Source organism: Parasteatoda tepidariorum, chromosome 6 (genome assembly GCF_982258835.1).
Source record: "Parasteatoda tepidariorum strain Cologne lab strain chromosome 6, Ptep-v5.0, whole genome shotgun sequence".
NCBI classification, from domain to species: domain Eukaryota; kingdom Metazoa; phylum Arthropoda; class Arachnida; order Araneae; family Theridiidae; genus Parasteatoda; species Parasteatoda tepidariorum.
The window spans coordinates 79,894,475-79,922,372 of NC_141760.1; the positions used below are offsets into that span (position 1 = coordinate 79,894,475).

The 27,898-nt window shown below is 26.8% G+C and overlaps 1 protein-coding gene across 4 annotated transcripts; it reads right to left on the reverse strand.

Annotated features, from left to right (window-relative positions):
* P58IPK (dnaJ homolog subfamily C member P58IPK) lies at positions 1-27,516 on the reverse strand. 4 transcript variants are annotated; one of them, XM_016055489.4, is made up of 13 exons: positions 27,171-27,503; positions 23,573-23,683; positions 19,962-20,086; positions 19,805-19,879; positions 17,230-17,373; positions 16,034-16,215; positions 14,824-15,049; positions 13,895-14,015; positions 13,686-13,818; positions 13,180-13,325; positions 11,810-11,911; positions 8,133-8,162; positions 1-234 (listed from the first exon to the last, which is right to left on the reverse strand). In XM_016055489.4, the coding sequence occupies exons 1-13, from the start codon at positions 27,235-27,237 to the stop codon at positions 167-169; spliced, it is 1,530 nt and encodes a 509-aa protein (XP_015910975.3). In that variant the 5' UTR covers positions 27,238-27,503; the 3' UTR covers positions 1-166. The 4 variants fall into 4 exon arrangements, with proteins under 4 accessions (XP_015910975.3, XP_071034571.2, XP_087022206.1 ...); XM_071178470.2 differs by lacking the exon at positions 1-234 and adding an exon at positions 5,998-6,020; XM_087166080.1 differs by lacking the exon at positions 1-234 and having other exon boundaries at positions 7,171-8,162.
* Positions 27,517-27,898: the final 382 nt, after the last annotated feature.

Sequence of the window (27,898 nt, forward strand, 5' to 3'; positions counted from 1 at the left end):
CCAAAAATATGAATAATTTATTTTTAAACTCAATCATGGCAGTGAATATGAAATAGAAATATATATTAAACATAAAACAATAAATAAAAATAACAATTATGTATTATATACATTGAGCAAAAGAATGAGACTAGAATTAAAAATGGATGGAAAAAAAAAACGTTCATCAATCATCATGCATGACAAAAACATAATAAGTATCTTCATACAACCATTCCTCTTCAGTACTATCATCTATAAATGAAAAAAAAAATATTTTCAGTGTACTACTATAATGCCTTAATAAAAACATAATTCTTTTGATAAGACTATCTAGGACTATTATTAAAAAAATAAATAAATAAAAATGTCTTTTTTTTCTCTTTCTAATTCAAAGAATGGTATTTTAATGTTTCCGTTGAACAAAACTGATCCTTATAACACGGTTTTTTATGTTGCAACTTGGTATCCTTGCCATTTTGAACCAACCTCAAAAGTGTGGTATTCAAGGGTGTCCACGAGTCAAAATATGAGAAAAACTTGTCTAACACCCTATTTTCATGAAAAAGCAAGTCTGAAAGCAATCTTCTGACGCCACAAGCTGGAAAAAAGGCTTGCCAAATTTTCACTATATTTCTGGTATTAAAAACCATAGCTTTCATGCTACAAGGAAAATAACCACTTGAAGCAAAGAGCCAATCAAAACGCTCCTGAATTTCGGCCTCGTTCGAAGTTGTCTTCGCTAGTTAATGTTTGCCTGATAGCAGATTAGAAAAACTGGAGGTGAAAAATCAGGTTTACATTCCGCTTGTGACATCACGGGCCTGATGTCAGGCCTCGCGTGAATGGAAAGTTAGTGGAAGACATTTCGAGTCGAACAGGTTCACATTTGCTTGACACAAAGAAAAATAAATATCCACTGTTAGCCCAACCAACCCGCGCATTCCTACCGATTCTCAGAAATCTATACATCAAGTAAACTGATTAAAATAAGTCGCATCAAAATAGCTTTAAAATAAACTAGAAATTTTTACAATTTTCCCTTCACTCTGCCTTAAGAATTAGCCTGAAGGATGAGGAAAAAATGGATAGTGCACTTGATAAAGTCAGAATTAGTAACATCCGTTTTGAACATTTCAATATCATTTTTTAAACGTTTCTCTCTCTTTTTAACTTTAAATCTAAATTTTGTAACTACCTAGTTTACAAAAAAGAAAGAAAGATATAATCTCAATTGATTTAATCAAATTAGAAAAAGTGAAAATATAGTATTGGCAATCGAAATTGGCCACAGTTGGCGTAGAGCAGAACTTTCTACCTATGGCAGTGTTTCCCAAAGTGTGGTACGCGTACCCCCAGGGGTACGGGAACAGTTTAGCGGGGGTATGCGTTCTTATGCGAAATATCTTGCGACAAACGAAAATTTCAAAAAAATTTTGATTAAAAACAAAGCTAGTCATAAAAATTTACAATTCTGATTATTCTATTGTCTATTTTTTGCAGAGTTAATAGTTAATAATTAGTAGTGTCAACAGCCAATTGTGATTTTTAGCTTTTGTGCAATTTTTTATAGTAAAAAATATATTCCTTCTTTTAATTAGTGGCACACAGCGTCACGAAAAATTTAGAAAGGGTACACAAAAGTCATAAATTTGGGAAACACTGACCTATGGCAACACTTCGCATGCTTTCACCATTAGCGAGCTGAAAGTCATAGCAGAAGTAAGTACATTAGTTTCTGTCTTGATTTTCATAAAGATTAAAATATTTTAAGTTAGAAAGCTATATGGAACTGAAAACTACATTAAACATAGTTCTAAAAGAAAGCATCATGGAAATTGTAACAAATATTTTTATGAATTAAAAACGAAAAATATTAAGAAAAGGAAAAATAACGTAATATATTCCTATGCAACTGAAAAGAGGAGAGGGAAGGGCCAAAGGCATGGAACCGATCTTCTCCCCAGATGGCGTATTCGAACGTTGCGATCCCCTAATGTCGATTTTCTATGATTTAATTCATAGAAAAAAAAGCTTAGTTAAATCATGTACCATATACTCATGTGGTACATAACTTGAACACAATAAAAAATACGCGCTTCACTTATTTTGCCAAGTGCTTACACTATTAACCCTTAGCCTACGGGGTACTCTATTTTACCCCCACATGTTGTACCAGCCGTAAGCAAAAGGTTAATAAATTAAATTATTTAAAAAACGCAGAAATCCATACATTTGATACCCAGAGAAAGGGTTTGTTTTTTCTTCCAATACAGCGCGTTTCTAAGTTGAATCCTGGTTAAGAGCCGTTGGCTCTTAGATTGTTCCTGAACACAGTGTTACCAGAAAACCAACGAGTATTAACATCAGTGATTGATATATTTAATGGTAAACGAATTATGAATTTTATTTACCATCGGGTAAATGATGTTTAATGGTATTTAACTAAATATGAACAAAAAGAAAAACATCCTGCTTACAGCCAATTCCAACCCGTGCTTATTTCTAGCAAGATGAGTAGAAATTTACGTTAAAAAAATTTTGTACTTTTGCATCTCAAAAGAACTCATTTTAAAACATATCTGATCAACTGGTAAATCAAAAATAAAATCACCTTTATTTCTTTTACAAATCTGTTTAGATGTAGTCAACTCAAACGTCGAATTTCAGAGTTTACCTGACAGAAGACTTATATACAGGGTGCTTCGTAATGACTATCTTAACCGTTTTAGAATCCCTATAAAAACGATGGTGAATGCGCTGTATTTCATTCTCTGATTCAACACTGACAACAGCTCTTCTTTATAAATCAAATGATCAATGTATGTATATTGTAACTTTATTTGTACTTTTGTATGTATATTGTAGCTTTATTCAATCTAACTAGTTTTGATGTTTTTACCCATCAGACATCGTAAATAGTAATTCGCCAGATTTATGAATTAGATTATTATTTTTTTTACCGCTTAATTAATATTTTGCTACAACATACGAGCATTTCTTCCACTTCATTTTTAACTAGAATTTTACGGGTTTCGTTGCAAAACACCACGTATCTCAGACGATTTTAAAACAAACAAAACTGAACTTGTTTTAGCTTGATGTAAAAAATTATATATTAGTTAGTCTAAAGTAAGAATTCCCTTAGCGATTCGTTTGGACCCGTGGCGGTAACGAGGTATAACTACTTCGAGCAGGGGTGTGGGGTCATTGTTTAGGACAGGTATTGACTCGAGTCGGCGAGAGAAACAGAAGTTTTCTTCGGTCTATGGAAGAGGAGCTACCCTCCCTGAAATGCGCTATTCTTGTTTCCATAGCAGCAGACGGCCAGATACTTTTCTTAAATTACGAAAGATTTGTTGTTGTTGTCATTCATTTGCACTAGAGCTGCACATTGGGCTATTGGCGACTGTCTGGAAAACATCCCTGAGGATGATCCGAAGACATGCCATCACAATTTGGATCCTCTGCAGAGGGGATGGCACCCCCGCTTCGGCAACCAGACAACCTGTACGCAAAGTCGAGCACTTAAAACGGTAGGACAGTTTAACGAGGACCCATACCGCACACCCTCGCTCCCCACGCAGACTGATCCAAGTGGTCACCCACCCGCCGTCTGACCGTAGCCAGTGATGCTTGACTTCGGTGATCTGCTGGGAACCGTGTCTTAACGATCAGTTCACTGCGGGACAAATTACAAAAGAAAAGGGTGTATTTTTGAACACCCTATGCTAGATTATATGTAACTTGTATCGATTAAGTTGATTATATGCAATAACTACATAAAATTTCGCAAGCATGGCTTAATTATCCATAGATATAATTTTTATTAAAAATAAAATTTTCTTATTATAATACAAACGCATTTCTTATGACATGCAAACGCATTCATGGCTTTTAATAAAGAACGAAAATATTATTTTCAAATTTGAAAAACATTGTTAAAAATTATGAAAAATATGAGCATTTAATGTAATCTACAGCGCATACTCGTAAAACAATTAGTAAAATTATTTAATAACTTTGTCGTAAATCGTATTTGGTAATAAAAGTCCGATTTGAATATCTTGAAAATTTAAAAAGTTTCCAGCCATTTCGTAAGTAGTTTTTGAATATTTTGAAAGAAGGCCGTGAATAAGGGAATTCCATTAATTTTACTTTGTACTTTTCAACAAAATTTATTACAAATGAAAGGACATAATGAAGGACATCATCTATCTATGTCTTATTTCACATACGTTTCATTTAATACAATACTTGAAAAAAAAAAACATTGCTATAAATGTTTTATTTTATATGCAGTTATATCACGTGTTCCTGATTCCATAAAATTTCGTTAAGTATTAAAAAGTGAACATTCATTCACTCAGATTAAAAAATGCATCCATGTTGAAGATGTGGCTTGCCAAACTTGATTTAATTTGCATTGAATAAAGTAGCTAAACCTTTGGCTACTACTGCAGTGCACATTTGTATAAAATTCTGAAAATTTTATTTTTAAAAAATATGAATATTTTTCTAAACACGCCTTTCTTAATGTAAGCAGAATATCTACTTTTATTCTTAATCGCCCTATAAGGAAAATAATAATAATAAATAAATAAAAATAGCTTCCCTTGGCATCGTAAAAACTAATCACAATTAAATTATAAATTTTGAAGCCACGTATTCTTATGGCTGAAGCTTCTTACCTTTCTCGCGCAGACGTGTATATCACGTCAGACTATCCTTTTCCCCTCCACTTTTCCATGCTTTTATCCATTTGTTAGTTTTTTTTTTTTTTTTTTCAGTTTAAATCTGAACGACTCGAAATGTTAACATACATATGTTATTGAGAATTCAGGTTAAATTTGATAATTTAAACGTTTTTACCACCCTTCTGACAAAAATAAAAAGAGCGTAATCATCTTTTATAATTTTTCGATTTGAGTTTCCACTTGAGTTTTTTTTATTTTATTCTTTGAAACTTTCTTTCCCTGCAGCTTGCAATGAAACTTAGTTTATGCCGGGTGAAATATTAAAAGAATTAAGGAAATTAAACTGCGCCTTTTCGATTTGAAACTTCAATTTTGGTATTTAAACACACAAGTATAATTTTATTATGAATTTTTTAACGTGTTTATTATTTTAATTTTTAGATAGGCAAAGTGATTTCAAAATATCTATGCAAGCAGTTCTAAGGATTGGGAGTGATAGCAAGGAAGGGACACAGCTCAATGTAATTTAAATAAGAAAACATCAGTTTTTGAGTAATTTTATGTCAAATTTGAAGATTTTTTTATTGCACCCTGTAATTTGGAGAAAACTATAAGCAGGGGAATAATGATGTTTGTTCTTTTACAGTTATAACGTCTGATGATGAACAATGTGTCTCACTGCTTATTTTTCCTAATTCATTTGAAATATTTAAATAGTAAGGTTACTAAAGAACATCTCAATTTACTCCAATATTTTGTTTGACGTTCAATCGGTAGTTTTTCCCATGCTGGCTGGACAGGTGAAAATAGCTAGTGAAGCAACCAGGAAAGAACCAGCAAGCAGTTCCAAGGATTGGTGAGAAAGCAGGTGTAACCTTTAGTACATTACAATAAACTATAGAAGTCATAAAAATTGGGGTATTAAACAAGACTTGAAGCGAGCTCCCACCTCCTCGTCCATGAAAATTTTAATAGAAACTAATTCCCAATTTAATAAATTTTTTTTGCGACCAATAAAAAAGCTATATAAAGATAGTTTTACAGTAGATATTTAATTACATTTTAGTACTGCTTTAAATATTTGATTGCATCAACTTAATTATTAAAATATATTTTAAGGACGTGAAAGATTAAAAGCTTATAAAATTGAACTTATAATTTTACTGTTTAAAGTTTTAAATAAATAAAGCTAGACTCATTCTATTAGAACTTATTTTCCTTTTTAACTTTTATCCACCCTATCTCTTTATTATAAACTGATATTATTCTACTTATTTTACTGTATTACCTATTATTATAATACTGCTATTGTATTATACTGATAGTCCAAACTTTTCTAAAAGTCTAAAATAAAGAAAATTTTAAAAAAATTACTGCTAACATAATAAGTGATATATATTGACAATAGTAATAATATTTAGATAGATTTTTTAAGGAAGATATCTAAAATGAACTTAAACATTTATTTAATCACTGCGATAGCAACACTTTTACTTTTGAAACATTAATTTATTATCGTAAAAATAAAGTTAGTTTTTCCACTATGAAACATACTTTGAAAATGAATTACAAATAGTTTCAACTAATTACATGAAACTTTAAAATTTTTTTGAGATCTTCACTTTTTTAAGTACAAAATAAAGTTTAGTATAAATTAAAGTAAAGTTTAATGGGGGTAGGAAGAACATAGGCTTAGCTTTAAGACCAGATGGAAAAAGTTTCCTTGTTTTTAATAAAGGAAGGATACTAGTTTGATTCCCCCTAATTAAGTCATTCAGGACCGCGATAACACAATTCTTTATTCAGAGACCCTGGTATGATATACGAAATGAGCTTTCTAATTCCAGCAGCCCAAGAACCTACGTACGTGATCTCCATTCAGTACTCTGGATTTAAATCTTGTATTAGTACGTATACATACTCCTACACTCAGAGCGTGCGGGCCTGGGGAAGTGCTTATTTTTTTCTCACCAATCCTGAAGAGATTTAAAAGAAATTTTTCGTCTTAAGCAATTCCATACAGATTTCAGTAAATTAAAAACAGATGCATTGTTTTTCATGAATGAAAAAAAAAATAATAGCTATAAAACATTGAAGTTTGTTATGTATTGTATAGCTTAATTACAATACAAAAACCTACAATAATAAGAAGAAAAAAACGAGTAATTTTTTAATTCAATGATCAGATTCATGTGTATATTAGATTAAACTCTCACAGTACTAGTTCCATACTTGACATAATCAATACTTTTCTTAATTTAAATAGTTTAAGTTCAGAAAATTAAAACACAAACATCTTAATATGCCTATACTTAATAAAAAAAATTTTTAAGTGTGTGATAAATACACACTGCTTAAGGTATACCAACTGCATATTTATTGTAGGCCAAGTCTGGCAGATGAGAATTCCAGAATTAAATTTTAAGTAAATCATCGAAACTGTAGATGAGTAATATAATTGTATGGAAAAAAAAAACAATCGAGGCAAGTGAGATGTGTTGTATAAATCATTACATTTATTCTGCCTTTAAAGCATACTAGATTTAGAAAAATATTATTTCACAGTATTCATCTTCAGCACAGTTTAACAATAAATAAATATTTAAAAAAACAAAACAGTTGCATTATTAATATTTTCATTGTTATAAAATAACAGGTACTGCAACTTTAAAATATAAAACAATATTACACAATTAAAATAAGAAGCATGAAAAATTGTGCACAGATATAGAAGAGCAGTTTTGATGATTTATTTAAGGAGAATGAGGGGGAAAAGAAAAACCATTATTTAAAAAAAGGGAAGGGGGATTTGAAATCACAAAATGCCAGTCAAAATACAATCATCCATAATTTATTGATAAATAGAAAATATTGAAAAAAGAAATATTACCATGAACATATACTTCCGAAAGATTTATTGCATGAGATTGTATGTTCATTAGCTCACATATTATGTAGCTAGACATGTGTACCATAGATATAAAATGCAACATAAATGATAAAAACTTATTTGTTAACTCATATCTTATATATTAGTGAACAAAATTAGTTTGAACATTGAGAAAATATTTGCACTCTGAACCCATAAGATACTTATGATCTTCAATTTCATTTTATATTAAGTTTGTCTTTCAATAAATAATTGTTAATCAAATTTCTCACATACGTATAAAACATGATTGTGATATATTGCATTTTATTTATTGCTAAAATTATTTTGAAACCAAAATTCAACAGAACCGAAATAAGTAACGCCGAAAACTTAAAACTAATATTTTACGACTTCAAAGAAAAAAACACCTGGCACAGATTAAATAAAATAGAATTTTAGCAGCTAAATAAATAAATTTAAAAAAAAAAACATTCTAAAATACAAAAATTGTATCGAAATAAAATTACATATAATGATTTTAAAACAAGAAAACATTAAAATAAATTCATAATAATACAACTTACAATGAGAATATTGATAATCACTGTCATATACTGAAATAAAAGAAACAGTAAGTAGTTAAAACTCTTCTAAATTGAGCATAATGTAAATTGAAAGTAAGCCTGATAGTTTTATAAAATAAATCTCCCGCAAATACTACAGATATAGTTTTTATTATTATTTACACAAAATTAAATATTATATGTACATAGCAATTAACAAACTTGAAAGAACTAACCACTCACATAAATCTGACAAGACATGGTGCAAACAAAACTTACAACACATAACTTGATGCGTTTATTATTTAAGGACACAGAAATAAAACTTTAAAATGCATTCTGGTGATATAATTCAAAAGTATTACCAAAATACTAAAAGCAACTTCTAAAAGAAAAAAATTAGAGATATGAAAGAAAAGTAGAAAGTACAGTAACTTTAGAATCTTTTTATAATATAAAGCAAGAAAAGCTATTTTTAAATAAATTTGATTAGAATCATTGTCATTTTATGAATTAAGAAATTTCCATTAACATTTTTAATACATATTGAATTGTATTTAAAACATAATGAATGGAATTTTAAGGATACATTATCATGAAAGAAATGTTTGTAAGTTGTACAGTTCGTATGCTTTTTAAATTTATAAAGATAATTAAACTTTATTTCAAAACAACAGTCATATCTAAGTTCAAAAATGATTAGGATACGTCTATATTAAAAATCAGAGGTAGCTTAGAAAGATCGTTTAAATGTAAAAAAAAAAATAATAATAACACACATATACAAGTAAGTGTGTGTGTATGTACGTGTGAAGAAAAAAATTAGTTGTTTGTTCAAATTCAAAATAAAATAATATAATTTTTTGTTTATTTCAGAACAAATGCTATAGTATTTTGAAATTCAGTTTGATAGGGAGCTGATGAAATCAAATATTATATAAAAATATAAATCAGAATCTGCTTGTTTGAAATATTGGCAATCAAGATAAGCGATTAAAAAAAAAAAGCATGAAATATAAAAATTCCAGACATTTCAGGGAATATTGCTTGCATTATACTTTTAAAATGTTGATGAATTTTTTTTAAAAAAGATTAATTTTCCTTTAGACATAGGTAAAAAGAAATTTCTCGAAAGACGATATAACAAAATTAACAGAGGAAGAAATTGTGTGAATTGTTAAAAAAACAAACAAACTTATAAGTGAATTGTGTTCTTTCCTCTGCTAAAATCAATGAGTGTGAAAGAGCTAGAAGAGTTATAAATTTTGAAGTTAACTAAAATTGATAAGTTTTAGACTTAAAATAAAATATTAAAAAAAAAAAAAAAATATTTCCCACAAAATAAGTAATATTTTATATTTTAAATAAAAAAAAATATTGAGGCAGTTTAAAGAATAAAGTAAACTTTATGAAAAAATATAATTTAAAAACGTTAAATAGCTTGATTTCTCAAACGATTAGGATCTGCAATAATTTTTCCAATACACAAAAGTAAAAAATTTTTATACTTTGCAGAATATAATTTCTCTATTATTGTTTTACTAGTAAAAAATACAATTTTTAAGCTTTAATACTGCGATTTAGGGAAAATTTTATAAAAACTCTTATCTAATACATAGATTATTATTAAATTGGGATTAATTAATATTAAATGAAAAATGATAGTCTTCAGAGTAGTGGAGAAACAAAAATGCATTTCTCAAATATTATTTACAAAGAATAATAAAAAAAAAATATTTGTAAGTTCTCTGAAAACCAGAGCTAGTAGAGTACACTGTAAATTGTTAAAACAGCTTCAGTTAGTAAAGAGTTAAAACAATTTAATCATTCTAAATTATTTGAAGCATGCTCCATTAGCATCAGTTTTCAAAGAGAAACCAATTGGATTCTGGTAGTAATTTATACCATGAAAAGTTATAATAAAAACTGTAAACGAAAACATAAGTTTCACATAACATTTTATGATAAATTTATTTTGAAAGTAAAAAGCTTATGCATTAACTTTTGTTTACACATGTAAAACTATGTAATTGAAACTTTTGTATACAATAAAATAAACTATCAACAAATATTACATTTAAAACAAAAAGTACTTGCTACAGTAGCCTGCACAATATTTCAAAATTGATCTTGCTATCAACATGAAATTTAGAAAATATTAAATTTCAATAAACAAAATCAGTAACTTAAGGGTGATTAAAGTGAAACTACACTGAGTTGCAATTGAGGAGTAGATAAGAAAAACAATTTTTGTGGGAAAAATAATATTTTAAATTTCTTGTATTAAGTTCAAAAAAGCTTACTCGAGTCACAGTTATCAACAGAAAATTTTGAAACGGAGTATGTTAGTAATCATTGATATATTTTAGTAATTTATTAGAAATGAAAGCTGTAACAAAAATTTAACTCTATTCTAAAGTTCCTTAGACAAACTTGTAAAAAGGTTCAGAAGCAAAATTAGTTTACTGTGCAGAAAACCAATAATGTTTACACAATACAGGGTGTGGAAAAAGTTTGGAAACTTAAATATCTGCCGTAATATACATAGTAACAACAACAAAAAAAAGATAACTGTCAAGTATAATACGCAAGATGAGCGATTTTTAACATCTTAAATAAGGCTTTTGAAATCTCCAGAAAAAAGTGACCGAATTTAAATTCTAGGCTTCTGCAATTTGCTTCGTAGATGGCGTTGTAACAAACAAAAATTTAAATGTTAAAATTAACTGAATCTTAAGATCCATCAGATCAAGAACATAAAAACAGAAGCTTAAAATTTTTTAGAAAAAAAAGACAATTGAAACTAGTCTACACATTTTTCTATCTGATATATCTCTAAATAACACAATTTGAAACAATTTGTCTCTCTATTTAATTTTTGTGCCTAAACAAAATGCCTAAACCTTTAGGTTAAATAAGGATAATTTTTCTGGAGAATTCAAATTTACAACAAAATATTGGAGTTCTAATTTAAGACTTCAAAGTTGTCCCACCCACCTCAGGAGAGAGTGAAAAAGTTTTCAAATTTTTATTACACACCCTGTTCATGAATTTAAGGGTTTAATATCAATATGTGTTTTCACCAGTAATCACCCATAAATAATAAATTTCAAAAAAATTGACTAGATCAAATGAAAGTACTATAACTTTAATTTCCTTATTTTATGTATAAAATACTTCAAGTAGTAAGTGTAATGCATCTAAAATCACTGAAAAACAAATAAATTCCAACTAGTGAAATTTGGTTAATTTAAAAAGAAAATAATTATTTTAAAGTTCATCAGTTGAATGAAAAATTTTAAATCAATGTTTGCCATTGAGTGTTTAAAATCTAACTTACATGAGAAAGTTAATAACAAAACAATTTTATTTAGAACAAAAAACTTTTTAACTTGAACCACAAGGTAAAAAATTAAAGTTGGGAACATAAGTCTTTTTTGGAAATATAGGCTTGTGTAAGAAAAGAGCCATCAAGATGCTGATTAGAATATTTACAAAAATGATGGCATGACAATAAATCATTGTCAAATATAATGGGAAAACTGAAAGAGTAAATAAATAATCAATTGCTTTGTGTACTTCTATATTACAAGTCAGGACCAACTATTTAAAAGGCACTTATAAAGTGTCTTTAAATACTATAATTGTAAATAAATAGGAAATTAATCAACTAAAATGAAACTTAAATGTGAACGGACCACCCCTATCAAAAGGATTGAAGCCTTGTTGGAAAGGATTAAAGCCTTGCTGACTTTCAGGATCTAGAGGATCTTCTCCATTATCAAACTTTTGTCTCTTTTCTAAAAAAAAAAAAAAAAAAAAAAGAAACGGGATATAATAACAACTTTCAATATACATTGCAATATAAATAAAATGCTAGCAAACTTTGAATTACAGAATCCATTTATAAGTCTCATAGCTGTTGGATTTAAGAAAGAAATTGCTAAGTCAATAATCTAAATTTACTAAAAGTAAGATAGCTTTTCAGCCGGAGGAACAGAAATATCCAGTGGCAAAAGTTTTGCACCTTTTACTAAGAAATCCTCTATTATCAGATGCAGAATAACTATTTTTTATCACTCTTCTAGAAAGATATTATTTAGGATTCGTTAAAATGTAAAAGGTATAGATTCATGGGGGGAAATGTATTCTATACCAACGAGAATAAGAAGTGCTTACTCCTTTTACTAGCATTGGGAAAGCAATGAACATTAAATCTGAATTAAAATAATTTTACTTATTTTCATTATATATTTTGATTGAAATTTCAACTTTATGAATTTACATAAATATAGTTTGAAAAATCATATATAATTATGCTGGTAATTTTGGAGAAAAAAAAAAAAAAACTAAGAAAGTATCATCTCATATAAAAATATTATAGTGGACAAATGTTTATCGGAATCAACACCGCCGAAATATTGATGTGATCACATTAAATGGTGAGCACTGTAAACTTATTCACATTATGCCATAAAGAAAGAAGTAAAAAATGCAAATAAAATATAGCAAATTCTTTTTAGAATAAAATTTTTTTCACACAAAAAAGTGTGAAATTTTTTTTACACTATTTTTTTCTATTCTAATGAATAGAAAATACATACAGGGTTTTCACTCAATTTTAGAAACAAACGACTGTTAGCCCTGTTTTCAAGGAATATTTCAACAGATTTCTAGATTACATTTTTGCTATTCAAGATAACATTTTACTAAACATTTTTCTTTTATTTAATAAGCACTAAAACTTACCATTTCATATAAAAAAAGAAAAATACATTTGATATTTGTACACAAGTTTTAGAAAAAGAATCATAATATGTATATTAAGAAACTGATAAAAAAAAGTACATCATTTCAGATTTAAAATTATCTTTGTAAATTATTTAATAATTTAACATTAACATGTACAATTTAAATTTTGAGCTATTCAAAGGAAAATAAAATCGATTTTAAACAACTGAGGATTAAAAATTTGTTCATCGAAAATTTAAAACAAGAAATACATAAATTAAGAAATAGAAGTGTATTTTAAGAAATTTAAATATTTTAAGCAGGAATTATTAGTTACCAGGATCTGTTAAAACTTCTTTGGCAGCAGCAATATCAATAAATTTCTTTTCAGCAGGTATCTTTTCATCTCCTTGGAAATTGTCAGGATGCCATTTTTGAGCCAATTTTCTATATGCTTTCAGTATTTCACGTTTGCCAGCAGTTCTAATTAACATTATAAAAAATGTAAGTGTCTTAAATAACTTATTGATCAATAAAACTTACTTTTCAAACAATGTAATTTCTCAGTCTTAATCTTAATGTAACTAAAACAATATAATTTCTTAGTGTGGTTCCAAAAATGCAATAATTAGCTTTTAATTTCTTTTCATAATTTCTATATTATTCTATACTACGTATTTCTTTCATATATTAACGTAATTTCTATTTGTTAGGTAATTTCAATACTGAAGCAAAAATTTAATTAATTTATAAATATAAGTTTTCGATTTAACAAATAAACGAACAAAAATTAATCTGGCAACAATATTTAAAAAACTTGTTCAATTAAAAAATTAAACTTGCCTCTTAACACCCAGAATGGCATAATAATTACGCTTTTTGGACTGTTTTTCAAGTTTCTGTGCTCTTTTCAGACCATCATGAGCTCTTTGAGAATAATCATTAATCTGTGATGCTTTTTGAAAATCAGATATAGCTGGAAAAAAAACATAGTGATGTCAGATAATGAAACACTCACCTAAGCAAGTTAAAAAAGATTTGACTATGCATACCCTCGCTGAATTCAGAATTTGCAATGTAAGCATCTCCTCTTTCGCACAGCACATCAACATCATCGGGTTTAATTTTTAGTGCTGATGTGCACATTTTTACAGCTTCAGTTGGACTTCCAGCCTAAAAAATAAAAATATATTTTAAAATTCAACAAGAATTTATAGTAAAAATCTTCATCTAAATTTTACTTAAATAGTAAATATATAAAACTTTTTTTTTTCTTTAAAGAAAAGTTTTTATTTCTTATAAGATAAAATTTAATCTCTTCTATTTTGCTTAGTTGCTATTGCAACCTTATCCGTAAACTTTTTTTTTTATCATAAAAACTTGTTAAATATTTCTTCTCAAAGGTAATAATTAGAATCAGTAAAAACACTTATATCCTAATACAATTTTGAATCATATTGCTTTTATACATTTCGTGGGCACAATTTTATTAATTATAAAAGATAAAATAAACTTACCACTTATAATTAATACACAGAGATTAATATCTTTATCATAAGTTACATAAAATGGTAATATTAAGTAATAAGATTAATGTGAAAATAAACTACACTTTTAGTTTTATCGATTTAATTTAGAATAATAATCAAAATAAAATAACAGCAAAAATTATTACGAAGAGTAGATAAACAAATTTCACCAGAAAATAAGGTTAAATAAGGGATAATTAATTTAAATGTTAATATCTTTGTAACTTTATGCTAATGACTGAAAAAGATTTCTAGATCTTATTTGCAAATTAATGATTTTACTCTCAAACAAAATCCAAGCAACAGTTATAATATAGATAGAAATATAATACAATATAGAACTTCTAAATATCAGCAAATATTTTTCATTTTTCAAAATAGAAAAAATTTGAAATTTCACTAATTTTTTGAAAATTAGTACTGAAATTTTTTTTTCTTAAATGTGTTTTTACCTTATTTAGGCACTGGCATGATTTATATCTTAAGACATACATCATGTGTGGAACTTTAGTCTCTAGTGCTATAGCTTTCTCAGCCCGTGTGACACATTCTTCATAATTTTTTTCATTTATAAATTCTTGAATAGCTTTAAGATGGGCAGCTATCTTTTTAACATACTTATAATGAGCAAAGCAGCCTTTGTGGTCAGGATCATATCGCAAACATTCTCGTATAGCACTAAAAAATCAAAAAAAAAATCACCACATTAAATTATAATTCATAAAATCTGTCAATGATGCAGTAAGCAAAAACATTATTAAAAATAAGAAACTACACAAGAATAAATAAAAAGAAAAGGTTACAAGGATAATAAAACATTGTTACTTACCAAAACAAAATTAAATAAAATTTTCATAGATATTAAAATAAAAATATATCACACGGAATAATTGAAAAAAGAAACACTCACTACAGATTTAAATAAAAGCCTATATAATGTTTAGAAAAACAAAATTTTAATAAAATCGTCCGGAAGACAATTCTTCTTTAAAATTTTGCGAGCATTTAAAACATCTATTTCTCAAAGAGCAAAAGTTGATCCACATTTTACTCCTCATGATGCTTTGGGTTATCAAAAATTTACCGTATTTAATTTCTTTTTAATAATATTTCTAATAAAAATGAATGTTTTTAATTTTAAACAATGAGGCAAATCTACCAAAAATAAATGGAAGCACATTACACTATACGCATCAATACTTTAGTTTCTTTTCTCATTAATATGCTACACTGCTTTAACCAAAAGAATTCATTTTTAAACTTTAAGAAAAAGTTTAAACACAAATGAAGAGATAATTTAAAATCATTTTGAGATTTCTGAGCTAATTTATATTAAAGACAATTTATGAATAACACAAAAACTCAAATGTTGAAACAAAATGCTTTTTTATAAACTATACTTACAGCACTACTGCTAGACAAAAATAGGGAGCACTAATTGTTTCATTATAATTTTCTTTAATTAATATGCATCATTAAATAAATATTAAAATAAAGTAACATTAATACAAAGCAGATACATATTTTTTTTTTATATAAGTCTGAAGATTTATTAAATTTCAAACGGGGAAAAAAAAACCTCTAAAATAAATTTATTTACATAAATCTCAATTATAAATCACATTTTATTAAGAAAGAGAAAAAAATGAAATTATTGTTTACTTTAGTGATTCTTCAGTTTCTCCAATTTCATAATAAAGTTCACTAAGTTTTAAATATCGTAACTGATTCTCGGTTTGTGATTTCAAAATTCCTCTTAAATCACTGATAGCACTCATTAAATCCCCAATAGACTCATAACATCCAGATCTCATTTCTCTCAGTTTAGTGTCCCATGGTAATTCCTTGAAGAAAAAATATAAGAAAGATAGTTTAATGTGATTAATTCAAAACATTCAGTTCATAGAAACTTAAAGCATGCTCAACATACTATTCTATTTCTTGACGTAAAAAAAAAAAAAAAAAAAAAAAAAAAAAAAAAAAAAATCGAAATTTTTTTTTAAAAAGTAATAATAATAATTATTTAAAAATGAAAACATAATTATTAAAATAAACATATTAGTGGGACACTGCTAGAATAAAAATGTATCAGTCAGCTGTTGATCAAATAGAAATAAGTGAAGAATTTTTAAAATGACAATCTTTTCACACATAAAGAGCTTGGTGCAATATATGATAATATAATATATAAGAAATTTTGCTATTGATCAAGTGTAGCATTTTTAAAAATGGTCACTTTTTTAAACATGTGGCAAATTTTTAAAAAATTGAAAATTGTAAACAATAAAAAAAAAATTTTGATAGTAAAAGAAGGCATTTTGTTTAAATCATTTCTCATTTTAGGAGGGGGAAAGAAATTACAAGTTTCATTTCTAAAAAGAAGAAATATTTTAAGATATATATACGGAGTAAGGTAACTTTTAGAATATTGCAAAATGTTCATAAAATCCATATTTATTAAAAAAATTTATAAAGTACACAAGGAGTGCATTTCTTGTGAAAAAGTGACTATTATGTGGTGATTGACATAGAATTTTTTAATAGCCTTGCAGCTAGTGGCAACTGTTAATCTGTTAAATTTGCCACATAAGCCACAGTTTTTCGAAAAGTGTCACTTTTGCATGGGACTTTCCTGTTTTATATTGTTACAAGAAATTAAAAAAAGAATTGATCTGAATTTTCACTAGATATACATGAATTCCTTACTACCTGCAAATTGTAGGAGTTTTTGCCAAAAATGTTCCCTAAAATATTTCAAAATAATATGGATTATCACATACCCTTTAGCTTTTCATAAATGAAGCCTTTAAGTTATTAAGAGACTGCAAATCATAACACAATTTTAAACAAAAATATACCTGAAGTAGTCGAGTCAACAAATCTATGGCTTCATGATAATTGTGGTCCTCCACAAATGCATAAGCTAACTGAACATCTCTTTTAAGTGGTTCAATCACAGCATATCCATGATTGGCATCTATATGGGATGGATCCACACGAAGCTAAAAAAGAAAACAGAAGAGATAGTATTAAAACAAACATTATAACTAAATTCTATACTTAAAAATAAAACTAAAGCATGCAACTACATAAAAAAATAAATATCACTTTAACTGAAATGAGTATAGAGTACTGAATATGCATAAAGCAAAACAATGCTAATAAAGCACAGATAAAGGTACAGTTGTGAAGTCAGTTCTATGAACAAGAATCTTCTTTAATGCCTGAATGTAAAATGTGTTTAGAGACTGACACCTTATGTTAGACACTAGGTTTAGAGGAAAGTTTTTGTTTATAGAACTAAAACTATAGTATGTACCTTTATTTTTGCTTTTTTCATGCTATTTATTCAAAATTTTATGATAATGCAATACAAAAATACAATATAAATTGCTATGTAATATAAAAAGTACTTATATATTTGTGTATGGGATGTAAATTTCACTTAACAGATTCTTAAGAATATAAAAAAGGTTTACTGTATATTCCGGCGTATAACGCGCACTTTTAATACAAAAAATAACATTGGAATGTACGGGTGCGCGGTATACGCCGAATATAAAAAATTATAGATTAAAAAAAATATTTAAATATAGAAAAATACTTTTATTTTAAAGAACTAACATACCTTTACCAATATACTTTATTGATTTTTGTTATTACATAAATAGTTCATTATATTCGTCTTCCGTTATTTCTTCAGGCACGTCATCACAATCTGTTTCGTCTTCATCATCTGTGTTATCCTCATCCATAAATAAACAGTCATCTTCTGATCCGTCCAGATTATTTTAAATGCTGCATTTTTTGAATGATTTTCTAACCATCTCAGGCTTAATTTCATCCCATGCCTTTAATATCCATTCGCACACTGTTTCCAAACTTGCATGGCGCATATGTCCTCCTTTCGTAAAGATTTTCTCGCCCTCCAACATCCAAGTGTTCCACTGTTTTCTTAAATTGGCTTTAAATGGTTTGTTTAAGCAGACGTCCAATGACTGAAGAAATGGTGTTAATCTACCCGGAATAACTGCCATATCGGTGTTACATTCTTTCAACAATTTTTTTTTGTATTATCTGTAAGGTGGAACCAAAACATGTCCCACACTAAAAGGCTTTCTGGTTTTCTATTGATACTAGACGAGATATTGCACATGTACAATCCAAATTTTCGTGCGCGTTATACGAAGAGTGTATCTTAAAATTTAAAAATAGTTTTTAGAAATTACGGGTGCGCGTTATACGCCGGGGCGCGTTTTGCGCCGGAATATACGGTAATTACAGCATCATAGATAACACTTTTTTAAAGGCTGTACAGTTAAATTGTTTCTTATACTCAGTATTGTTTTTAACTTCACTTTAATGCATATTAAAACTAACTAGATCAGACATATTTTTTAAAGAGGCTGGCTGCAAAGACAATTAAAACTTATTTCTCTATTGAAAAAAATAAATAAATAAATAATAGAAAGAAAGAAAAAAGATATTTCAGCTAAGAATAAAGAAATAGATTAAAGAAAATCCAATTTCTTTAATAGATATTTTGAAAAAATATTGGATTATTCATAAATTTAGTAATGACTTGAAAAAAAAATTTTTTTTTAAACAAAGCTTTCTTTACGGATTTCTAAATACTATTCATTATTGGCCCAAAACTGCATCTGACAAAGATACTTTCAGTTACATTTAATATACGTTTTTTTTTTTTGCAAGAATAAAAAAGACACCAAGCATTTGTGTTGTCAATTAAGAAAATAAACAGATATGAAAATTAACCTCAAAGTTACTGAGGAAAAAAAGCTTGCACTTCTAACAAAAAGTTCAATTTAATTAATCATATGCAAATCCGATAATTCCTTATTATCACATTTAATTCTTAAACAGAGACACATAATACAAGGTTGATAATTTTTTCTGCCCCAAATACAATAGTGAAGCATATATAAAATGTTTCTTAAATAAAAATAAGCTTTTCACATATTCTGATATGAAATTTCTTCACAATTAGATGATAATTTCGATCACGTTTAAAACATGGCTTTTTGTTAGAGCCAGAAAAGAAACAATAAGTTCAGCCTTGTTTGGGAAATAATAAAATTTTTGATAAAAAAGTAATCATATTTTCTTAGATATAAATATCTTTACAAAAAAGATATTTAAAAAAATCATCTCTCATAGTTCTCACTAAAATATATTCAGATTCAATATCTTTCCTAATAACATTGCCCAGTAAAAATATCAATCATAAAAGCAAATTTAGTATGACTTTTTAATTTTTTTAATTAAATTAATAAAATAGGGACTACACAACATTTCAAAAATATTAAAAAAATGTGTGAAAACTAAATTCTTGAAAACAATTGACAGTTAATAATTGTATTAAATCTATAATATCTAAAAATAACATTATAGAAGAACTTTAAAGATACATACAACATATTCGTAGTCAATATGTGCTTCATCAAGTCGTCCTTGTTTCAAATAAACATTTCCTCTTTGCAAGCGAGCCTAAATAAACAAATATTGTCAACATAAGGATCCAATATTTAAAAAAATATACACATTTGTATAAAAAGGTGAGAAAACTTACAGCCACAAAGTCCGGCTTGATTTCAATAACTTTACTTAAATCTTTCAATGCTGAGGCAATTTTTCCAATAGCAAGATATACTGTAGCTCTAGTATAATAAGTTAAATAGTTATATGGATCAGCCTCTGTTAAAAAAAAAGGAAGAAAAAAAACACTTATCACTCAATATCAGCATTTATAAAATATAATTTTAACATAAAATATTTTGAATCATTCATTTTTATGAATTAATAATGGCAGCAAGCAAAAGTATCTTAGATAAAGAACTGGATAACTCAATATTTTTTAGTTTTGAATTATATATGCTACAAATAGGACAAAAGCAAAAAATAGGTTTAACTGGTTTAAGTGGTGACAATCTATCCTTGCTGGTTAAAGAAAGCCTAAAGAATCTTAATCACCATCATACATAAATCTAAATAAATATGCCGAAATAAAAAATTAAAAAATTTTTTTCCTGAAGATATGTGGGAACATTAATTGTTTTAGTAATTAACATAAAATAGCTTATTTTTTATTTATGTAGGTTAGGGGTGCACAACCTGCGGCCCAAATGCGGCCCTTCGACTACTAAAGTGCGGCCCGCGAGAGCTTCTAAACACAATAAAAAAAATTTTAAAAATGGCAATTTTTAATCGCAATTTTTAAGTCATCACGTTTTGACACAATCAATTTTAACAGATTCTTTAGTAAATGTACGTTTAACGCACTTTCTTTAAGCCGATTTTATCGTAAATATAAATGATTCTTTTAAACAGTTATTTCCCCTTTTCTACGTGATTTCGAAAATCCCGAATTTTTATTACGAAGCGAGTTTCAGATCGCAAATTTAAATAATCACTTTTTGTGCACTTTATTTGTTATGATTTCATCTTAAATCTAAGTGACTTTTTATCTTTTTTTTTGCAATTCTTCCTTTTTCTTCAAAATTTTTTTCCGGCAGTTATTGCTATGCGTTCCCACGTATTATAAAAAATTCCAATTGTTCTATTACGACATACAAATTTTAAACCATGCATTTGAAACGCTTTATTCGCGCTGAGTGCAGCATAAATATATTTTTTATTTCTATGCTTTTCCACATTATTTTGACGATCCCGTTATATAACTATGATGTTATTACGACACTTTATTGTTAATCGCGCAATTAAATAATCCATTTTTGATATGGTATTTCGGTACAGTTTTATTTTAAATCCTAGTTATTTTCCCTCCGTTTTGAGTCCGCAACGAATATGATTTGGGTCGAATGGGGTAATGAATTGTGATTTGATCAAAAATCAAATATTCGGTAAAAAAAAAGAAGAAAAAAAATCGACTGAACGCTGTACACTTGGGGCCAAATAGCAAAATCTTTTAGCAGCATAGCAACACTGAAACTAAAATTTCAATGCTCAGAATAATATTTCCTGGAAAAAAGTATTCATAAATTAACTCTAAAAAATAAGGCCAATCAAGAACGTTTTTGAAAATGTCGAAAAGCGAAACAGAGAACATAAAAATCAATCTTAATTTTTGAAAAAAAATTTTAAAGCTGAACATCTCAGTTTTTCAATTACCAGAAAAAGCCAAGAAAAAAGAATTAGGAAAGAAATGCTATTAAAAATTACTATGTTATAATGAAAACGTCTAAAAAAAGGTTTTTTTAATTTAAAGAAAATAAAAAGATAGAAAAAAAGCGTTCTTAATTTTTTAAATGAAAATCTTATGCCGAAAATCTCAATTCAAATTTTTCTCATTGCCATAATTTTAGCAGAAAAAAATTGCTATAAAATAAATTTTATTAGTAACTTTACTTAAAAAAAAAAATGCTGAGTCATAATAAAAATGCCTTAAAAAAGAAAAACAGAAAAAGCAAATTTTTCTTAGTTCCTGAAACAAAACTTTAATACTGATTATCAAACTTTTCTATGTTACTGGTTATTTATATTACAGTACAGGGAAAGAGTGATAATAAGCTCAATTCTCAAAGTATTGAAAAAATGACAAAATTGACTTGTCTGATTATAATTTAAAAAAAAGGAAGTAATATCTATAAAAATTCAAAAATTAAAAAAACTTGGAAAAATACATTTCTAAAAAATATTCTGCCGAATATTTGACTGATCATTCAACCAACTGAAATTTTCACAGAAGGGCCAAATACTCGTTACATCCCTCCCTAATTTAAATGCAATGTTATTGCAACTTAAGAAATTCATAAAATGACGGAAAACGTGAATTTTTGAACTGCTCACTCTTTGTAGTTTAGATTTCAATTTTTTGCTGCTTAAGTGATCTTTTTCGATAAAAAAAAGGAAACTGTTAACGATATAAGAAAAAAATCTAATAATTAATAAAATAAAATAATAAAGCACATTACAAAATAAGCATTGAATTTTATTTTGAACTATCACAGTTTTGTTTTTATTTTAGGCTTTTGTTTAAAACCTATAAATTTTCTTCAATTAAAATATTTAATTTGAATTTATATTACTTAATTATGACTAAACTTTTTCCTACTTTCAAGTGTGGGCATTGCAGTTTTTTTTTATTTATTAGAATTTAATTCTAAAATGAATTTTCGTATTGCACGATTTGATAAAAGAAAAAAAACATTTCTTTTCTTCAATGTTTAATTATTTTGATAGATCTATTGTTCATATGATAAAAATAGCATGTTTTTTTTGTAAAAAAAAAGTATAAGTTTTTTTTATTTTTGAATGAATTCTAATAGTGGAACACTACTAAGTTATTGATATTACTAAGATTATTGACAAAAAAAAAATGGAACGCTAATGTTTAAATAAACATTATTACATTTGTCATTAACATGTCTAAATAGATCTGCGGCCCTTCATTAGCCAGCCTGCTGTGCAAGTGGCCCTTCACTCAAAAAGGTTGTGCACTCCTAATATAGGTATAATAATAATTGGTGTTATTGGAACATTACATAAAGAACATCTATTTAAAATGGACAATACATACAAAATGCTGCAAATTGATTAGGAAATTACTTTTTCTAATGGATTGGCATGGGTTTTAAATAATGACACTATGTACTAAATAGACTCTGACAAACGAACAATATACGTCTATGACTATAACTTGAAAGAGAGATTCATATGCAGGCTTTACTTCCAATATATCAGTTAAGAGAATAGATTATAAAATACAATTGAGTTATTCCTTACAAAGCAGAGAGGAAAAATTAGATTTTTAACAAAAGTTTTCATGAAAATTCATGAATGGCTTGTATGTTTAATTTAAGGAATCCGACTGGGTGAAAATAAGCAGTTAATTTTTTTTAAATTTTATTATCCATATTTGAACTTAGGTTCCTTAGCTTTCACAAACTCTTCAAATTTTTGATCTCTGATTTTTTAAATGCAGTTGTTTTTTGGTATGCTGACAAACCGAAAAGTTATTTCATGAAAACGAAACTAAAATGTTTTTGTTATGCTTCGAGCATTTTAAACAGTTTATTTGAATAAATTATGATTTTTTTAAAAAATTTTTTCTTTAGAAATTAATTTTTGAACAATTAATTTTTTGTCAGAATTAAAAAAAGAAAGAGAAAAAAAAAGACTTAGGCATTAATAGGCTACAAAATCAAATAAATTTAAACTTACCAACAGCTGCATGGTAATGAGATAAAGCATCATCATAAAGACCCTGAGATAACAGCTCTCGACCAAGTTGTAAGTGTCGATCGATTTCTAAGTTATTTAGCCATTCATCACCTACAAAAATATAGACATCAAATGAACTATCACCCTATATAGGAACATTTCCACATTATTATTTGCAACAATATAATCAACTTGTTTCGCCAATATCTAGGCCACTAACACACAAGAAACCCCTGCACTCAGTACAATATATTAAAAGTTAAATATTTGCTATGGTTGTAGCAGTAGGTCAAACTGTTCCTAAAGAATATAGTTTTTTACACTTATAAATAAAAAATTTAAGGAATTTATAATTTCTCAGCAAAGAAATTTTACTTTAAAATGCATTATACCTGATTCAGAAACAAAATTGAAATTCACAATTAAAAATTCAACATAATTTTTTTAAGAAAAATAATTAATATGTTCCTTTTTTAAATTAACTTATTTATAAGTTAAAGTTTACTATGCAGATAATAAAATTTGTTATTAACTTATGTATAGTAAAACACTTATGTATAGTAAAACAATGAAAGTCATTGGAAATACTTGGTTACAATCTGATACTCGTGAAAAAATTGCTAAAATTCAGTAACTTCTTGTTAGATAGTTGAAAAAAATGGTATCCCTGATACTTTTTTCCTTTTTTTTTTAATACTATGCATCCCTGGCCTGAAGTAAACTCACTGTCAATAACAAAATTCCAACACGCTACACTTGATTAGGGACTAGATTATCTTTAAACCAATACCATATATAAACAATTATATCTAAAAAGTTTAAATAAATGCTCTTTAAAAATTCTAATTTAAATTAAAAACTCAAACATTACTAGATTTAAAAGTTATTATTATAAGTTAAATATCTACTTTCAAGTGAAATTTCATAGTTGAAAGTGTCAGAGTTCTTCCTGAACTACCTACAAAAACATGCACAGACATGGATTTTTAATTTTACTATTCATAAAGAAATAAAAATCTTTAAAAAATTTAATAAAATTTTTAATTTCTAAAAAAAAGGAAAAAATTCAGTAGGTACAGGCAAATTGAAACTAATAATTTATGATTGTAACAAACTGTAAATTCTACAAACAAACCAGTTTTTCAGATTCAAGGGGAAAAAATATTGAGTGAAATTCTTAATTTTATAATTAATCACTATTTCAGAAAGAAGAAAAAAATACTACTAACTTGAAAATGGTAAATTGCTATACATAATTCTTTTTTCTCCGATTATCTACTGCATTATAACCTATATTTTGATTTAGTTGGTTTGGTAGAATTAATCAGCTTTTTAGATTGGCTAAGAAGATTAGAGAATGACAAATAATCATTCACCTGTACCCTATAGCAGAACAGTTTTATACTGCTAGAGCCTCACATTAGACATAAAATATATCTGTAAGAAAGATCTATATTCTAGTTATATAAGTATATTAAGTGAAATAAATGATCAATGAATTTTGATTGGCTGTTCAAACAAAAAGTAAATTGATGGTGAGCCAGTAACTTTAAAGAGAAATATCTTAGTTAGATTACATCATTTCCCTGCTACATAAACTTATAAAAAATAGATAAACACAAAAAAATATCATTACAAAATTGAAAATCTAATATTTTTTGCGAATGTATCAGTTCCTTGTGAAATTAATCAAAGATTGATTTTTAACAAAAATATTCTTTAAAAAAGACAGACTTGAATTTCATTTAACATTTTTAAATCTTATTTTAAAAGTAATAGAAGATAAAAGTAATAGAAGATAAAAGTAATAGAAGATAAAAGTAATAGAAGATAAAAGTAATAGAAGATAAAAGTAATAGAAGATAAAAGTAATAGAAGATAAAAGTAATAGAAGATAAAAGTAATAGAAGATAAAAGTAATAGAAGATAAAAGTAATAGAAGATAAAAGTAATAGAAGATAAAAGAAATAAAAGATAAAAGAAATAGAAGATAAAAGAAATAGAAGATAAAAGAAATAGAAGATAAAAGAAATAGAAGATAAAAGAAATAGAAGATAAAAGAAATAGAAGATAAAAGAAATAGAAGATAAAAGAAATAGAAGATAAAAGAAATAGAAGATAAAAGTAATAGAAGATAAAAGTAATAGAAGATAGATAAGTATTGAATAATAGTTTAAAATGCAGAAAATAAGAAATAAGTTCCTAAGCTTTTGTAAAAAGGAAAACAATGTTTGATTTCAATTACTTTTTTAAAAACAAAAGTAACTAATATTTAAAAAAAAATCAACTCTTGAAACTTTATAAGCAAATAAGAACATTGCATTTCCATTAACCGAAACAATCTAACTATTACCTTATAATTATTAGGTACTATTGAAACCATATAAAAATTTTTGGTGCCTATCGCTCCTTTATTTTTGATGCTTCAAGTAAAAAAAGAGTGATATTATCCATAGATTATTTTTTATACTTCTGTTACTTTTTAAGAATGAATTATCAAAACAATAAATCTATAATTAAATGAACATAATAAATTATGTTGAATTTCGTAAAGATATGTCAATAAAATTCAGCATCCACTAGACTCCTTGGTGATATTACTCTAAATTTCAATTAGCTTAAAAAAATTATAAATAATTAATACTATTCTTCAATCACAAATTTACTGAAAAACATTAAGTCTATGTAGACTCTTGTTAGTAAATATGAACGCTATAAAAATTTATTAGTAAATAAATATTTTTTTACATAAAATTATTAATAGAAGAGGATAATTGGAAAAATTAGGAATATAATGGCTAAACTATTCAGGTAACTTGCTTAGAGTCCATTACTTTACTTTTAAATAAAATGTAACTTTTATTCATTAGTCGAATTTGCTAATTAACTCAATTAAATGAATTTAAAAATTTAACTATTAAATTATGTACATAATTTATATTAAGATTCTTTACATTCATAAACATCATCATAACATGACAGACTTGTCAAAATTTAAATAATGTTTGCAAGAAAAAGGACTGCTTTTTAAATCACCCTTGACAATCTAATCCTTCTTAAATTCATTTAAAATCTTATCTCGTTATAATATAAATCATAAAAATGATATAAGTTACAGCAATTTAACAGTTAAGATATATCAAATTATAAACCCCAAGATAAGGAGGATAATGACAAAATTAGTCAGATAACTAGTTAAATGTCCACTATTTTTTATATAAAAAATTTAACTGAATTTATGAAGATAATTTATTTACATGATTTATATCAGGATTATTTCTTTGCATTCATAATCACCATCATAACATGACAGATTTCACAAACTTTGAATGATTTTTGTATGTAAAAAGATAAGCTAGACTGCCCCATATCCTCATAAAAATCCATATAAATCTAACTCATATATATCTTTAAATTATTTAAAATTTGATCTCATACAAAAAGGAATTATTACTATAATATTAACTACAGTAGGTAATTCGAATTAAGGTAAGTCGAATTAGAAATGTCAATGTTAGAAGTAACTTTCCAGAAAGGCATTATAAATACAAAAATCTTTTAACTTATTTTCAAAATTTGGTTATTAATTAGCACTTACCTCTCACGTCAGCAATTTCTCTGATTAAATATAATAAAGAAATAACAACACGTAACGATGGCACCATTATTAGCTTTTAAAATTTTTATAACAAGTCAAAATAACTTAAGTCTATAAAAAACATGAAGCAAATTCGTTCAAGCGATTATATGCTGATTTTGAGAAATTTTTCTTTTTGCTGACAGCTCATAATATTTGGCATTTAAAGCAATGAATATAAATGAAACATAATCAGACTAAAGAAACAGATATTCTCATTTCATTTTCAATACTTGTTTCGGCTGAGCGTGTTGTTATGTTATTGGAGGACAACCGCTTATGCCACCATAAAAGAACTAAAATGTTTTCTAAAATAGCTACTAGTTTTTTTATTTCTATTTTAATTTTTGGCAACGACTCAGAATACTTACGCATCATTTTTGCTGCACTACATTTTTCATTTTTTCCATTATCACTGCATACGGTTCACGCACTTTCGAACTCAATAAAGAAAAATGGAGAACCGGATTGGTCAGTCTTTCGAAGGAATTTCAGGGAGTTTCGAAGGAGGAATTTTGAAGGAGTTCTCATTCTCATAAAAAGGTGATGAGAATTGCCTGAACCTCATGCAATAATAATTACCCTTATGACACAGTTTCCAGTTGATCACCAAAGTCCAGCATTAACGACTACGGTTGACCATTTTGATCAGCTTGCGAAGAAATCGAAGGTGCGTGGTATTGGTCCAT

Coding starts and splice junctions, on each gene's coding strand:
- P58IPK (XM_087166080.1), bottom strand. CDS start 27,237: ATGGTGCCATCGTTACGTGTTGTTATTTCTTTATTATATTTAATCAGA. Junction 23,684..27,170: donor AGAAATTGCTGACGTGAGAG/GTAAGTGCTAAT, acceptor ATATTTTTGTAG/GTGATGAATGGCTAAATAAC. Junction 15,050..16,033: donor GAAACTGAAGAATCACTAAA/GTAAACAATAAT, acceptor TTGATTTTTTAG/TGCTATACGAGAATGTTTGC.